General features: G+C 46.4%; 2 protein-coding genes and 1 long non-coding RNA gene across 11 annotated transcripts in view; 1 reads left to right on the forward strand and 2 right to left on the reverse strand.

The window, feature by feature from the left end:
- LOC147031974 (transcription factor RFX3-like) overlaps positions 1 to 16,168 on the forward strand; it is a 248,527-nt gene that overhangs the window by 186,164 nt on the left and 46,195 nt on the right. For all 9 annotated transcript variants that reach the window (XR_015050987.1, XM_085853483.1, XM_085853487.1 and 6 more), the window contains one exon: positions 15,732 to 15,881. Coding sequence is in view for 8 of the 9 variants with exons in the window: in XM_085853483.1 (XP_085709609.1) it covers positions 15,732 to 15,881 (150 nt within the window). In the remaining variant the exon portion in view is untranslated. The remainder of the gene's footprint in view (positions 1 to 15,731; positions 15,882 to 16,168) is intronic.
- LOC147031977 (uncharacterized) overlaps positions 1 to 16,168 on the reverse strand; it is an 84,938-nt gene that overhangs the window by 6,111 nt on the left and 62,659 nt on the right. The gene's annotated exons all lie outside the window — the stretch shown is intronic.
- LOC147031978 (uncharacterized) lies at positions 7,849 to 9,527 on the reverse strand. Its single transcript, XM_085859971.1, has 3 exons — positions 9,492 to 9,527; positions 9,252 to 9,383; positions 7,849 to 9,144 (listed from the first exon to the last, which is right to left on the reverse strand). Exons 1-3 carry the CDS (start codon positions 9,525 to 9,527, stop codon positions 7,927 to 7,929), a joined length of 1,386 nt encoding a protein of 461 aa, XP_085716097.1. The 3' UTR covers positions 7,849 to 7,926.

Consider the following 16,168-nt stretch of genomic DNA (forward strand, 5'->3'; position numbering starts at 1 on the left):
CTGTATTTCAGAGAATGGCAATAAACGATGGCCTTTACATGCCCCCAGATGTTGTGATGGGAAGATACTTGTTCTTTGCAGTCGACAATGTCGATTTTGCGGAGGACACCACCGACGGAAAAAGAACCCTTCATGCTACAGCAATGGCGATTTACCAGAGGTGTGATCCAGGCGATGAGATTCCAAAGCTTGAACTAACTGGACCAGCCCAGATGCGTTCAATCACAGATCTATCAAGCATAACCACAAAGCTGGTGGACTGTCCAAAACCAACAGCAAAGCCTCAGAGTCCATCCTATGCATCATTCTGCGTCAGAGAAGGTACCAACAAATCGGAGTATCTACCCGATGTTGCCTGGCTGATGGGAGGAACCTTACGCAGGTTCGAACAGAAAGAAGACGTGTTACCACATCCGAGTAGCGAAGAACATGAGGAAGTGGTTTCGGCTACTCCTGGACAGATTCCAACGTGGTCGGCATATCATTCCTTGGTCTCTACAAAGTTGCCCCTGACAAGAGTTGGAACACCGCCACTCATAGCAGCACCCGTGCATGAGTGGAATACGCTCCTGACAGTACTGATGCAGGCACAAGGAATCAGTACCAAAGTAGTTGGCCCAAATCACAAGACTGTGGTTTCACTGGCTATGGGATTGTACAAGCCTGCAAAACAGCTCCAGATGGCCCACAATGATATGGATCACCTGATTCTTCGCCCAGGGGAACTTCACATCGTGATGGCCCAACTCCGATGCATTGGGTGCTACATTGAGAACAGTGGATTGGACTTTTGTTGGACAGCGGCAGACCTATATGGATCTGTAACGGTTCGACAAATCCTTGAAGGAAAGCATGTGAAGAGAGGATTGAATGCTCACATGATCACTTTGCAGTCGTTGTTCACATTGCATCAGCAAGCATTCTTCGAGAGTGAAAGTGATCTGCTCAAGGACCTCTCAGCAGCTGCTGACGATTTGGCTCACGTTTGTCAATCAAGATCCCGAAGAGATGAGGTAAGCCCATTCAGCTATGGTAAATATCATCGACTAAGAGCAAGTGATGGACAAAATCGATCGTTTTGACGCACAGGACAAGTCTGGACCAGGCGCACTCGTACTGCAGCAGTATATGCAGATGGTCATGGACATGATCCTGTTCATACGAGCTGTGAGAACAGGTAACTGGAAACTGCACCTCATGGCCCTCGAGTCATTCACAAAGCACTTCTTTGCACATGACAAGCTTGTCTATGCTCGCATGATTCCCCTGTATCTGGCCGACATGGAGTCTGTGAAGGAAAACGACAAAGAAGTCCACCAAGAGTTTGAGAATGGAAACTGGGTTGTAAACAAGAATCGCCATGTACCATTCTGTGCCATTGGGGCTGATCACGCCCTGGAGCATGTGAACAGAATGATGAAGGTTACCGGTGGCCTTGTCGGTATCACACTCAACAGTAGTGCTCGTACAAAGTTCTTCATCATCGCTCCAGAACTGGCGAGACTCACTGCAGAAGCCTACGAAGTGGCTGGAGTGACGCCCAATGATAATGTACAGCATCACGCATGCTCACCTGCAGTACTGTCGAGACAAGAGAAAAACATTGAAGCATTGACATCAACAATACAAAGCTTCACTAATCCATTCACGGATCATACCAAGGAGCTCACCAACTTCATGACGAAGGAAGTTATGCCTGATAATGTGAAGAATGACCTCATCACACAACCTAAGGTCGGCCAAGCTCTATTTGAGGCATTCGTTGCAAACCGCATCACAACGACAACAGTAAATCTGTGGGCTCCAATGAAGAAATGCCAGCTGAAGACTTGGAAGACAACAGGAAAACGTCTTAAAGTGACTGCAGGTGATAAAATAGTCGAGCTGCAAGAAGACAGAAGTCTGTTCGCTCGCATGCTATTGGTATTAAAATCGAGGCCCGAAATTAACATCGCAGAAATCATAGGACAGTATGAACTTTCAGTTGTCCCAAGGTCGCTCTTTGCTGCGGATGGCACGATGCTGCACTGCCAAAACAAAAGTAGTTTGATGGCGGTTTTGGAGAAGACCGCCGAGGACACTGCCACGTGTGACGTCATCATGCCATCCGTTCAAGACAGTACAAGAACAGAGCAGGATGACGACTCGTCTCTCCTGGAAGTGGTTCTATTGGATGCCATGGCAGAACTGCAATCTCTGGACAAGCCAGACTACATCAAGAACTGCAGAGAGCTAGCAGAGCACTTTACGACACAGATCTTGCAGAAATACAGGAAAGGTGATGAAATTCACTTGGTTTTCGACCGCTATGATGTTTCCTCTTCTTTGAAGACAGCCACTCGTGATAGACGGCAAGGCAGCCAGCCCGTGGTATCCTATCACATCACAGACACTACAAACATAGCCAAGGTGTCGATGAAGCAATTACTGGCGAGTGTGAAGATGAAGATGGCATTAACTGGTTATCTTGCTGAGAAGATGTTGGAAAGAGCAAATGCCATGGCACATGGTCGTGGCATGGGGATCACAGTGCAAAGCAACTCATACAAACATGGCATACCTCCAAAGTGACCAAGAGGAAGCAGACACTAAGCTCCTCTTAGCACGCTGTCGATGCAACCAGTCGTGGTGCATCCAGTATTGCCATCCACTCCCCAGACACCGATGTCTTCATTCTGGCACTTCGGCGGTATCCAGTCTTATGCAGGAACACAACTTTTGTTACAGGGACAGGACAAAAGCGCCACACTGTTCCCCTCCAAATGATTTACCAATCTCTGCGACCGATTCAAGTAGCAGCTTTGCCGGGACTCCATGCTCTGAGTGGAGCAGACAACACCGGAAGTTTCGCCGGAAAAGGCAAAATCGCTTTCTGGAAGGCTTTCCAACATGCCAGTGATGAGGTCATTACTGCACTTGGATCCCTGAGAACAACATCACACTCGAGTACTGACACACTGAACTCCATCGAAACGTTCATCTGCTCGGTGTATGCCCCTCAAACACTGCTCACCAAGATAGACAAGCTCAGATGGTGGATGTTTTCACAGAAACAATGCCAGTCCGAGAAACTCCCTCCAACACGTGATGCCCTTGAACAAGCCATCAGTCGTGCCCACTTCCAAGCCATCGTGTGGTTCAATGACACGACACCAAACCCACAGATTCCATCACCACAAAACTATGGCTGGAAACTTGAGGAGGCAAAATGGGTTCCGGTCATGACCACTCAACTCTCAGCACCAAAGTCTGTTATTCATTTCGTGAAATGCAACTGTTCCAAGTTGAGATGTCAAACAGCACGATGCACCTGCGTGAAAGCAGGACTCAACTGCACAGACATGTTTGTATGTTCCAGTCTGGAAGACAACTGCGAAAACTCGCACCACTCAACCGACGACGACGACGAGGATGAAGTACCAGATGAACACGATAACGATGATGACAGCGACGAGCACTTTGGATGAGAGCTGACTGCCATAGGACTTATGCATACGTATGAACTCGGGGGTAGGGTTACATTTTGAGATACATCTCGTTGAATAATTATCAAGTGAATGATATGTATAAAATATCAAAAGAGCTAGTGATAACATAGGTACGTTGCGATACTATTCATTAGCAGATTGGTGAGCACAATGTTGAGAAAAAGGTATTTTGGTGAACTGCAGACAGGGAAACCGAAGTCGAAATATGGTCAAAATTTTGATTTTTGTGTGATTCATTCATGATATGGCTCATATATTGACGAATAAATGACCTATGAGTATGCAGAGGTTCATGCCGGTCAATTTGATACCAAATATGACAAAATTGGTGGTATATGGAGGGGTCAGGGTGACATTATGTCACTTTTTAAGCGGCGTAAAATAGTCATTCTTCAAAAAATGTTAAATGTGTTCAAAATACACGTCCGCACCATTTCCAAGAGTGCCAACAAGCGTTTTATTAATCATTAGGGTCCACTTGAAGAGTCTAGCATGGTGGTTTGCTTTCATACCAAAAATCCCACGGGACTTTATTTCGTGCAAGATTCTGCCTGATTAATGCACACAAACAGACAAACATCTTTCTTGTAGTTCAGGGGAAATTGATTACATTAAATATTTTTATGTCTCCGCCGACAAAGTCGCCGGAGGCATTATGTTTTCGGTCTGTCTGTACGTACGTGCATACGTATGTCCGTCCATTGCTAATTTTCTCTGTTTTGTCTGCATCTGCTTATCTGATTGACACAAAATTTTCACCATCGGTAAGCCCACTCATGAAGAATATTTTAATAATTATAACATCATAAGTCACGCTGTGTGGCAGCCATGCTGGAAAAAAAAAATAAAAACTTTGGACCTCTGTATCTCCAAAACCACTCCATGGAAAAAATTACAACTTGGCACATGTGAAGTACTCCTCATGGGAAACAAGTGTAATTTATTTTGAAGATGTCAGAGGTGGCTTCATTCCGATGTCATAATTGCATACGTCGAACGCATTATCCAATCAGCATGAAAATTTTTGAGAGTCATCTTGGGCTACATTGTATGGGGGAAAAATATTGATGCTGTCATCGGTCACGTAGTTTGACAACCGCATTATTTTTAACATGAAAACTTTCCAAAACGGATGAACAGATCAAGGCGAAACTTTACAGGAATGATCACCTATCCATGAGGAACAAAAAGTTACCCATCTATGACATCATAGGTCACATGGTTTGGCAGCTCTGATTTTTTGAAGAATAAACCTTTAAAAATCACCTTCTCCAGAACGGCTTTCCAGATTGAGGGGAAACTTCACCCACATATTCCCCAAGCCTTGGGGATACCAGGATTTTCACGAATAATTACTAGGTCACATGGTCTGTCAGCTATATTGGATTGAATGAAAATCTTAAAAATTGTTTCTCTTGAACCACTTCATCAATCAATGTGTAACTTCACATTTATGATCTGGTAGTTTTACATTTCAACCTGAATGGCCACATGGTCTGGCAGCGAGAATTATTTAATATTTTCAATCTGGGTTCAGGGATTGAAATCAAACTTGGTACAAGTATTGTAATGATGTAATAATGTGGGCGGAGGTATGTCTGGTGATGTCGCATTGTCGAAGAGTGACCTTCTAGTTATTTTTTATTCGACAATCTCACATATACTCGATCATCACACAATATTTACTGACTAAAGGCACAAAAATTATGACATTTGCCTTTGATCATGCACACCGACTTTCCTCAAAAGAGACAACGTCTGGAACCTGCACACGGAAAAATTGCAAACACAATGGTTATCTCACCGCTGATAATCCTGGCATTTAACGTCGAAAGATTTTCACGAGTTCCACAAACTAGTCATGAGTTACTTTCACTTGCAATATCGAAGAGGGCACCAAAGGATGAATGTGCTACTCACTGCAACTCATATGTTCAAAATGCAGACTCAGAAGACACAACCTCATGACAAGAGTACGTGCATAACATATTTGTTGGATGCAAAGGTCGGTATTTCAGTAGAAAGTCCCTTCAGTGTGCATTGGCACTCTGCACCATCAGTTTTGACTCTTATGATGGTAAACTACTGTTCTCCCATGATACCAATTGCATTTGTTAAATATTCATTGCCAGCATTTCCTACTCATATCAATGTATGAGTATTTGAATCTTCATTAACTCGTGCAATAATTCAGACCCTTTTCAGATAACTTCAATGACATTTCTCACTTTCTGGCTTTTTTTTTTGTATACACTGTCGAGGCTCGTATGAGAGCTAACACACCGAACCTATAACAAGGGGAGCAGGAGACCAGAGGGATGGGAGAGGGAAGGAAAAAACTGTGGAACAGAGATATCAGGAGATCTGTGGAAGGGAGAGGGATGGGGCAGGGTACACAGGGTAAACAAGATGGACACTACAGGGACTTTCAGGAAGTAAAGCAGGGAATTTTTAGGAGGTGGGTTTGGGGTGAATCAACGGGGGTAGAAAAGATCGTGGTTTTGGATGGGGGAAGATAAGAGATGGTGGTGAACAGCTGTTTTGAAGACCTGGAGGGAAGAGTAGGATTGAAGAGAGCATGGGAGTTTGCTCCCCTTCACTCTTTCCTTCCTCTTTTTTCCTGCCTTTGGAACAGTGATTCTTAATTTTGGTAGTTTTACCAGAGGGGGGTTGCTGGCTGACCTTGAGTGCCATGCGGAAATATAGGGGGGGGGCATATCTCAGACACAGCGGGGGGGGGGCGTGGCCGGAGAGGAGATGGTAGAAGACAGAAAGACCACCGACCAACCTGTAGTGATTGACTGAGAGGCCCAAAGACTCAGCCTCATCGCGGGAGATACCAATAATCCTAAATGCCTTGGTTTCCACAGTGTGAAGCTGAGAAAGGTGAGAGGCGGGAGCACCAGCCCAGAGGGGAGAGCAGTACTCCATCAGACTGCGGGCAAAATCTTTGTATGTGGACAGGAGCTCAGGTGTGCCAAGGAGGGACTTTGCAGAGACGGAGGATGCCCAGTCGGCAACTGGCTTTGGAGGCCAGTTTTGAAATGTGGCTTTCCCAGGAAAGATCATGGCAGATAGTGAGAACCAGAAGCTTGAATGAAAGGACTGAGAAAGTTGATGGGGGTTGGGGGGGGTCCAGACGGTCCTCTCGGAGAGACATAGTGAGAGTGTGAGATTTGTCCGGATTGAAAGACATGTTCCACATGTTGGGGCCAGCACATTTTGTCAAGGTGGGTAGGACTTCGAGAAAATCTTGGATCTGTGCTTTGTCACTCTCTGATTGGTGTCTGCTTTGAAGTGAAGCCTGTGTCCTGAGCACATCTGATGTTGTCCACATGTGCATCCATATCCACAAGTGGTCAACTGAAAAGAGCGGGCTTTATAATAGGCCGACAGCCCAGAGGGTTTTGATAATATGAACGAGGTACCAATATCTGAGTACAGGGGGTTTTAGGGAGTAACCTGACTTATGCAGATATGGATTTCTGCCGGGCACCACCCGCTGCGTGTGGCTCCTGGGGACCCTCAAAGTGGCCCTTAAAATGGGCTAGATCAAACATTGGAGGTACCAGTTAAAACCAGGTTTAAATGAACAAGTACATCCCCCAGAGTGAAGAATGGCCCATGCAAGAAAAATTGTCCGCTGCATAAGGGTCGCCAGAAGCCCGAAAAGGGTCCAAAAATTTGGGCTAGATCAAACATTGGAGGTACCAGTTAAAACCAGGTTTAAATGAACAAGTACATCCCCCAGAGTGTAGAATGACCCATGCAAGAAACTTTGTCTACTGCATAAGGGTCGCCAGAAGCCCCTTAAGTTGGCCCTTTCGAAGAATTTGAGCGAGATCAAACATTGGAGGTACCAGATTAAACCTAGTTTAAATGAACTAGGACATAACCCAGAGTGTAGAATGACCCATGCAATAAACTTTGTCCGCTGCGTTGACCCTACCAGAAACCCCTTAAGTTAGCCCTTTCGAAGAACTTGAGCGAGATCAAACATTGGTGGTACCACTTAAAACCAGGTTTAAATGATCAAGTACACTCCACCGAGTATAGAATGCCCCATGCCAGACAAATTGTCCACTGTGTTGGCCCTACCAGACACCCCAAATGTTGGCCTTTCGGGAGACTATGTCGAGGTTAAACGTAAAGGCTCTGAACTGTATTCGAGGTTGGTAAAAATAATGACAAAACCCCTACCTTTTTTATTCTATTCTTTATTGTAATAAAAATCCACATGCAAAAGGTTAACCTTTATGTATGCTCGGGAGCCAGACGAGTACCACAAAAGCCTTGTAGCGTGGTGGGTTAGTCGGTTGACCCACAATCCAGAGGTCCGGGTTCAAATCCCATCGGTGTCAATCAGGGTTTTTCGCTTTGTAACGCGAAAATAAGCGGAGGTGTGTCCTTGGGCAAGGGACACTACTTGTCCTTCACACTACTTCACTATATGCTTCCAAGGCCGCACTGAACCCCTTGATACATGATAAACTGCATCTGATGACGTAACCATTACCTTTCTCTGAACAGTTTCTCTGTTATCATCACCAGAAGGCTCACGCAGGCCACAAAGGAGGGTTCTGTAAAACAGCAACACTTCTGGGAGATCAGGTGAACATGCCTTGAGTGTCTCTACAGATGTTGGAGTCTGTGTTTTCCACTTGGGCATCGCCTGTATTACAGCGCGAAGATGAAGTGCTGCAGTGCGTATCATGTGGAGGTGCTTCTCATCATCATCACATAGGCTTGCTCTTGCATCATCATCAGACATACCAGAACTGTACATGAAATTTCCCTTCCGATGGTCGTAAACGGATGTGGCAATTTTCTCCCCGAATTTGTCTTTGATTTTGTTCATCAAAGCCTGTGCCGTGTAACCTTCTATACCATCTACTGTCCCTCCTGCACTTAGATATTCTGCTTTATAGAGTTCGAGAATTGAGGTTGCAAGCATTGCCCGACGATTCCCAATCACCTCTGTCTCGATTAGTGCCGAAATAGTGTTGAATGTCTTGAAATGCAACTGCCTGTTTGAAACGTCTGCATTTTTTGGTACAGCCCCCTCAGCCTCCTTGAAATATTCACGATGGCATGATTTATGGTACTGAGCTTCTTTCGCAATCATATCAATCCCACTTCTAACTAAAGCTTTGACCTGCTCATTGCTACTTCTTGGAGCTGCTGCAAATATGGCATCACACCCGTCTTTTGTCAGGCACTCTGTCAACGGCTCTTCCTTCTGGATTATGGTCTTCCACAATACAGGACAGAAGATGCATGAGCCCCTCAACAAACCCTTCGTATCAGATGGCGGCAGCGAGCTTCTGCGTCGTGTCTCGGGTTTTTTAGAGGGAGGTTCGCTCTCGGAAGTTGATGACGGTCTTTTCACAGCAGTGTAATTTTTGTGACATTTAGTATGGTACACTGCATTACCCTTCTCTTGCTGCAGATTAACTTCCGTTGTAATATTTCTGTATCGATCAGACTTAAGTGAAAGTCTGCATTCAGCTGCTCTCTTGAATGAAGCCCACGTTCTGTCATTGAACACTTTCAGTGGGTCACCGTAGCTTTTTGACTTGCAAATGATACAGACCTGATGAGATGCTTCACGACTTACATGGTTGCCATCCCTGCCCGGGGTAGGCCTGTCTGTTACCTAAAACAGAATGAAAACATTAGTAGGCAGCTACATCTACAGCAATTTTTGTGGTTGAATTTTAAAGGAAATGAATAAGCCAAGTCCACTTGCAAAATGATACAGACCTGATGAGATGCTTCACGACTAACATGGTTGCCATCACTGTCCGGGGACAGCCTGTCTGTTACCTCAAACAGAATGAAAACATAAGGCCTGAGCAGAGCAAACATTTCTGATGTGAAGGATGTACGTGTTGGCTACAATATTTCAATGCCTTATAGGTCTATTACAACTACGCCTGGGTTAGTGGGATCGATTAATTAATACAAGTGAACCAACTTAGTGGCATGCATCTTGGGACATACCTGGAGCGGTACAACATCGAAATTATCATGATCCATTCTTGTCAGATCTGCACATGTCCTCTGAAAGAAATATAAACTATAAAAAAACATCAAGCATCTCGTACGTTCCAGTAAGAGATAACAGTGGATGACCTGAATCCCATAGCACGCAGGCATAGCGAGTCTTCGCGCCGGCCATGGGACTATAGTCTGTTTCTAGTTCTGACTCACAGGAGACAGATTGCATTAGCAATGAAAATGGTCGATTCTGACGTTTGAAACGCATTCTGACAGGGTGATGAATTGAACGAGGTATAGGATTGGTCCTATAGGGACGGTTATGAGGTGTGTGTTGGTCCCCATGGGTCAGGAACTATGAACCAGAATAGCACTAAGTTCCTTGACTTTGCAAGAAGTCATGGACTTAGGGTGGCTGGTTCATGGTTTCAGCGCCCACAAGCTCATCGCTGGACTTGGTATTCCAACGCTGGCGGTGTGGCAAAGGAGATTGACCATGTCCTCATTGACGGTCGTTGGAGGATGATCCAGAACTGCAGGGTCTATCGGAGTGCTCAGTTCCTCAATACTGACCACAGACTTGTTGTAGCAACTCTAAAGCTGCACCTTAAATCCTGGAGAATGGTACCATCCCAGCCGAGGCTGGATGTTGCCAAGCTCAGGGATGAGAGAGTCGCTGAGGAGTTTGCGAACAGGCTGAGTGGACACTTGGGGGGTCTGGGTGCTTTGGGGGGTCCTGAAGAGTTGTGGAGCGCCTTCAAGACCACCGTCCTTGATGTTGCCGGTGGATGTCTTGGAACTCACCACAGGGCAAAGAAGACTTTTGTCTCTCAAGGGACACTGGATACCATTGACCAGAGTCGCAGGGCCAGGCTGAATGGCAGAGCTGAGCTGTTCAGGGAGCTGAGGCGTAAAACTACGTGCACTGAGGGTGGACAAGGAGGCCTATGTGCGAGGAATCTGTGAGGGGGTGGAGCATCACCTGTGGACAGGTGATTCTCGTCCCGCTTACAGGGGAATTCGCGCATTACGTTCATCCAAGCCCATCCCTCGGAGCACTACAGTTCGAGCAGAGAGTGGTAGACTCTTGACAGAGGAGTCTGAAGTGAAGGCCCGCTGGACCGGTTACTTTGAGCGGTTGTACCAGGCTGATCCCCCAACTGTCGAGTTGGACGTCAAGGGTGTTACACTCCCTGTTGCTGACCCTCGAATCAACTGTGGTCCACCTACGCTTGTGGAAACACGGGCTGCGGTGAACCGGTTGAAACGGGGCAAAGCTCCAGGGATCTGTGGCATCCATGCCGAACTTCTCAAGGCTGGTGGAAATGCTGCACTCGTGTCGTTGCATGCAGTTTTGTGCTCTGCCTGGAACACAGGCATCATCCCAACTGACTGGAAGAGGGGCCTTGTTGTCCCTCTCTGGAAAGGGAAGGGTGATCGCCAAGACTGCAACAACTACCGAGGGGTGACGCTGCTCTCAGTGCCGGGCAAGGTCTTTGCTCGGAAAATTCTCGATAGGGTTCGCCACCATCTGCTTGAGCACCAGCGTCCTCAGCAGTCAGGCTTTACACCAAAGAGGTCAACGATTGACCGTATCCTTGCACTTCGTGTCCTCACCGAACGCAGACGAGAGTTTCGGCAGGGGCTGCTTGCAGCCTATGTTGATCTCTGTAAAGCGTTTGATTCAGTGAATCGGGATGTCCTCTGGAGGATTCTTGGTCTTCGTGGGGTGCCACCAAAACTGATTGATCTGATGTCTGAACTCTACTCTGGTACTGAGAGTGCTGTGAAGTGTGGTGGTACCATCTCTGACTTATTTCCAGTTGTTACTGGAGTTCGTCAGGGATGTGTAATTGCCCCCACACTTTTCAGCACTTGTATGGACTGGATTCTAGGGAGGATGTCGGAGAGATCAAGTTGCGGTGCGTCATTTGGGAATGTCAAGATCTCGGACCTTGACTTTGCAGATGATGCAGTCATCTTTGCGGAGACTTTAGACATCCTCTTGGGGGCCCTCGAGGTGCTGAATGAGGAGTCGGAGCCGTTGGGATTACGGGTTTCTTGGGTCAAAACTAAGATCCAGGCTTTCGGTGACATCTTGGATGCTGCTGTCCTGTCTGTGTCTGTTTGTGGTGAGGATGTTGAGGTCGTGGAGAGATTCACTTACCTTGGCAGTGATATTCATGTCTCTGCTGGCTACGAGTCAGAGGTCAATAGAAGCGTCTGGGTCGGACCTGAGAGTCATGGATTCACTGGATCATGGGGTGTGGCGCTGCCGGTACCTGTGCGGGAGGACGAAAGTCCGAGTCTTCAGGTCCTTGGTACTTCCAGTCTTGCTCTATGGGTGCGAGACTTGGACTCTGACCAAGGATCTGAGACGGAGACTTAATTCCTTTGGTACCAGGTCTCTTCGGAGAATCCTTGGCTATCGCTGGTCGGATTTTGTGTCCAACGAGCGGTTGCTGAGAGAGACTCGGATGAGATTTGTTACCTGCACAGTCCGTGAGCGTCAGTTGCGGCTGTATGGACATGTGGCTCGTTTTCCTGACTCTGATCCTGCTCACCAGATTCTCTCAGCGAGGGAGTCTCATGAGTGGAGGAGGCCAGTGGGTCGATCACGTGCCTCATGGTTGCAACAGGTTGACCATCATCTCAAGGAGATGGGGATGGGCCTGGCATCTGCCTGGGGGATGGCCAGACGGAGGCCCCTGGAGTACCGGCGGAAAGTGGACGCAGCGACGTGCTGTTCTGGCACATGCTCCCATACCTGACCTGACCTGAGGATTGGTCTGTTTGTACCCAACAGTTTGTACGGTGTCCACACCACACCTAACCACACCTCACCCCACCCGACCCCCCACACACACCCCCATAGTGTTCATGTGTGGATGTTAAAAGCGACTGACATGAATGTACGGTGTCCACACCCCTCAACACCCAACCCCCTCCCCCACACACACACCCCTACGCCCCCCCCCTTGATGAAGAACAATGGATGAAGAAAAATACTCACTCAGATGACCTGTACTCATGCTACTGTTGCTGTCAGCTGCCTGTGTGTGAGTGACCCAAAAAGCGAAAGTCGTTCCGTGTCCCGGCTGCTCGACGTGGACGCTCCCGCTAGCCTCACACAGGTGGATAAGCGTATGCGCATTACACGCATGCATATGCCTGGTACGTGACTCGAGGCTACTGGGGAGGGGGGGGGGTTCGGGCATGAGCTAAGAGGCCGTGGCCGTCCGATGCGCCAAAACAAGAAAGAATTGCAAAATATTTTGGAATTTTGGGCGCCTCATTCATTATTGGGAAAGAGGGGTGGCAAGGCCATTCTATACCCGGTGAAATACTTTTTCATTTCAACCTTATGTTTGATCTCGCTCAAATTCTTCGAAAGGGCCAACTTAAGGGACTTCTGGCGACCCTTATGCAGTGGACAAAGTTTCCTGCATGGGCCATTCTACACTCTGGGGGATGTACTTGTTCATTTAAACCTGGTTTAAACTGGTACCTCCAATGTTTGATCTAGCCCAAATTTTTGGACCCTTTTTGGGCTTCTGGCGACCCTTTTTAGCCCATCTAGCCCATTTTAAGGGCCACTTTGAGGGTCCCCAGGGGCCACACGCAGCGGGTGGTGCTCGGCAGAAATCCATATCTGCATAAGTCAGGTTACTCCCTCAAACCCCCTGGACTCAGATATTGGTACCTCGTTCGTATGATCAAAACCCTCTGGGCTGCCGGTCGAGAACAGCACCAACTGCACATTTGTGTCGTTGAGACTACGAGGGTTGCAAAAGCGAAATAAATCACTCGAAGTGGAAGCCTTTGTTGGCAGCAAGCATCACTGAATATAAAAGAGAAAATGAAATTCAAGAGGATATTGATGTTCATACAAGAAAATGTCAAATTTTTGCTGAACTTTGACTTCCTTGCGAATAACCTAGCAGTGCATATCTGCTTGGAGTAAGAGACGAGTAATACTTATCAGGCCATTCTTTCTTCACTCACTACTGCACTCACCATATTTTGCTACACTATGTGTAAGTTTTAGGACTTACCACTTGACTACGAAATTGGGGCTCAGCACTTGTGAAGGGGTCATGATATTCTCAATTTCTGCCGAATGGATTTGTGGATCTTTCCTTTACTCTGCTCCTTTACCAACTTCTTTTTCCTTTTGCCTCCCCTCCTCTTTTCCACAAACTCTCCTTTCTTTTTCTCAATTTTTTTTTGGACCTTTGTGCCACCTTCCCCTCCTGCACACACAGCTGAAGCATTACCTCATTTGTTTTAAATTTTCACTCATCCTTAAATTGGAACCCAACCGCTCAGACCACATCGACACTAATACCCTACACAATAGATATGATGTGTCTTTTCCGATTTCCAAATTGTAAAATGCGTAAATTTGCAATTAAAAGTCTCAATCTTCTTCTTCAGATTAGCCACATCATCGCATCAGGAATTGGACCGTCATATCTATACTGTCCGAGTGACATCGCAGTCCAATTTAACCCAAACGGCGAATAATTTTCGATTATACACAAATATGCTGAGTCGATGTGTTCTTGGTGATTGTATAGCAGTGCAAACCGAGATGGTTTCATGCTACACCAATAGCCAAAAGACCCAAAGTTTGCCAGAAATTGGATGAGGTTTGTCCGAAATACCCGCGTGTGATTCGGGCCTACAAAACGTTCGATTTTGTGCTCGGAACATTATACAGAGAACTGTTATGAAACAACAGAGATGGCTAGATCTTGTGGTTATCCGCCACAATTGAGAGAGGATGCCATTCCCATGATTAAGTGGAAGAAACAGCTGACGCTCGAAACTGTAACACCATCTCCACCCAGGTACCTGCACATGTACATTGACGATTTGAGCAGTGAATCAAACACCTCTTGCCATTGCCTGGCTGTTATCACAAGAGCTCCTGAAAATAATTATCTATTATCAACAAAAATTTCTGCAAGTCAAATGAACTACCCTCTATTTATAGTGGAGAGAATGTATGTATATATCATCATCGACAACTCCAAGAGGATTTGACCTGGGACGCTAAAGCTTTCAGGGTCCCCTTCCTCCTCCACAATCCCCCATCAACCATCACCGCACAATACCCACCACCACCCCACACTCCCCCTCTCCACCATCCCACACCCCCCTCTCCACCATCCCACACCCCCTCTCCACCATCCCACACCCCCTCTCCACCATCCCCTATAATCCCGCATCAACCATCACTCCCACAATAACCACCAACATCCCACACCCCCTTCACCATCTCCCCACAATCCCCCCTTAATCATCGCATCCCATCACCCCCACAATACCCACCCATCAACCCCCACCCCCTCCACCATCCCCCACAATCACCTACCAACCATCACCCCCTCCCCCCACAATACCACTACCACCACCACACACCCCCTACCCCAAGTACCACTCCCACCTCCATTGGAGCGAGACTTCGACCCCTCACGGACATGACGGTGGGACACGGACACAAATGATGTCCAGGGAAAGTATGAAACAGGACTATCCCTTAACATGCAAGACACCTAGTCAGCCTGATGTCTTGTATGTTCATCAGGGATGAAGCATTCGTTTCCCATTTTGTCCACGGTGTCCGAGTGTGCCGTACTGTCGGGTGATGATGGGTATTTCTGCTCGAGTAAGATATAAACTGATTTATCAACTAATACAAAATCCCTCCCTTATAAACTGTCAATTGAATGGAAAATCAAAACCTACTGGTCTGTAATGAACATTTGACCAGCGTTTTCTTCTTCACGAACACTTCCGCCTTCTTCCTCTGAATCGTTCGCACAAGGCTTAAAAAATACGGCTCCATAATTCCCCCGAAAGCATTTCCATGACTAATTTTGTCTTCAAAACGTTCCTTCAAAACGTTCCTTCAAAATCTCACTGATCAGTTACAACATTCTGAGTGCAATCAGAGTTGTTGATGATGGTGGAATCAGTCTCTGAATCTGAGCTTGACATGCACTGTTTCTCCATGTGAAACCACCATTTGGATAAATATGGATTCCAGATGTAACGTCATTGGTGAAATCGAAAATTGACACTGTAGTGCTTTTTTCAACACTTAGTCTTATTTGAAGGAAAAAAAAAACGATATGTTTTTTGCCAATCACAGTGATTAATGATTCTGAATGGTTTTCAGAATAAAAAAGAATTGTGTTTGGGTTCCCCTTTAACTTCTTTGCTTTCCTTCCCAAGATTGGAGCTGTCAGTGCTTTTGCACAGACTCTACGCCGCTACACATCACTTAACCACTTGGCTCAGGCTGCCCGTGCCGTACTGCAAAACACTTCACAAATCAATCAAATGCTCAGTGACCTCAATCGTGTCGACTTTGCTAATGTACAGGTGGGTATCGCTGTGTATTCTCACTGTCAAGGTTACAATTTCATTGGTATAACACTTGACACATTTAATGCAAGTGGACAAGGACTATAATGATAACATTTTTCTATCATGTTACTGCTTTGTCTCAGCTGTAGATTTTTATTTTGTATTATCATTTAAACTCGTCCAAGCCTCAAGGTTCTGCAATGTAAAACCTCCATATTTATAATCAAATCATGAATCCAAAAATTGTTTTTATTTAGTTGAACCTTCGTCCTCCTCACAATCTTTCCCTCCAATTCAACTCG

This window comes from Eptatretus burgeri, chromosome 2 (genome assembly GCF_056783735.1).
Source record: "Eptatretus burgeri isolate ZD-2024b chromosome 2, Ebu_testis_v1, whole genome shotgun sequence".
In the NCBI taxonomy this organism is placed as follows: Eukaryota; Metazoa; Chordata; class Myxini; order Myxiniformes; family Myxinidae; genus Eptatretus; species Eptatretus burgeri.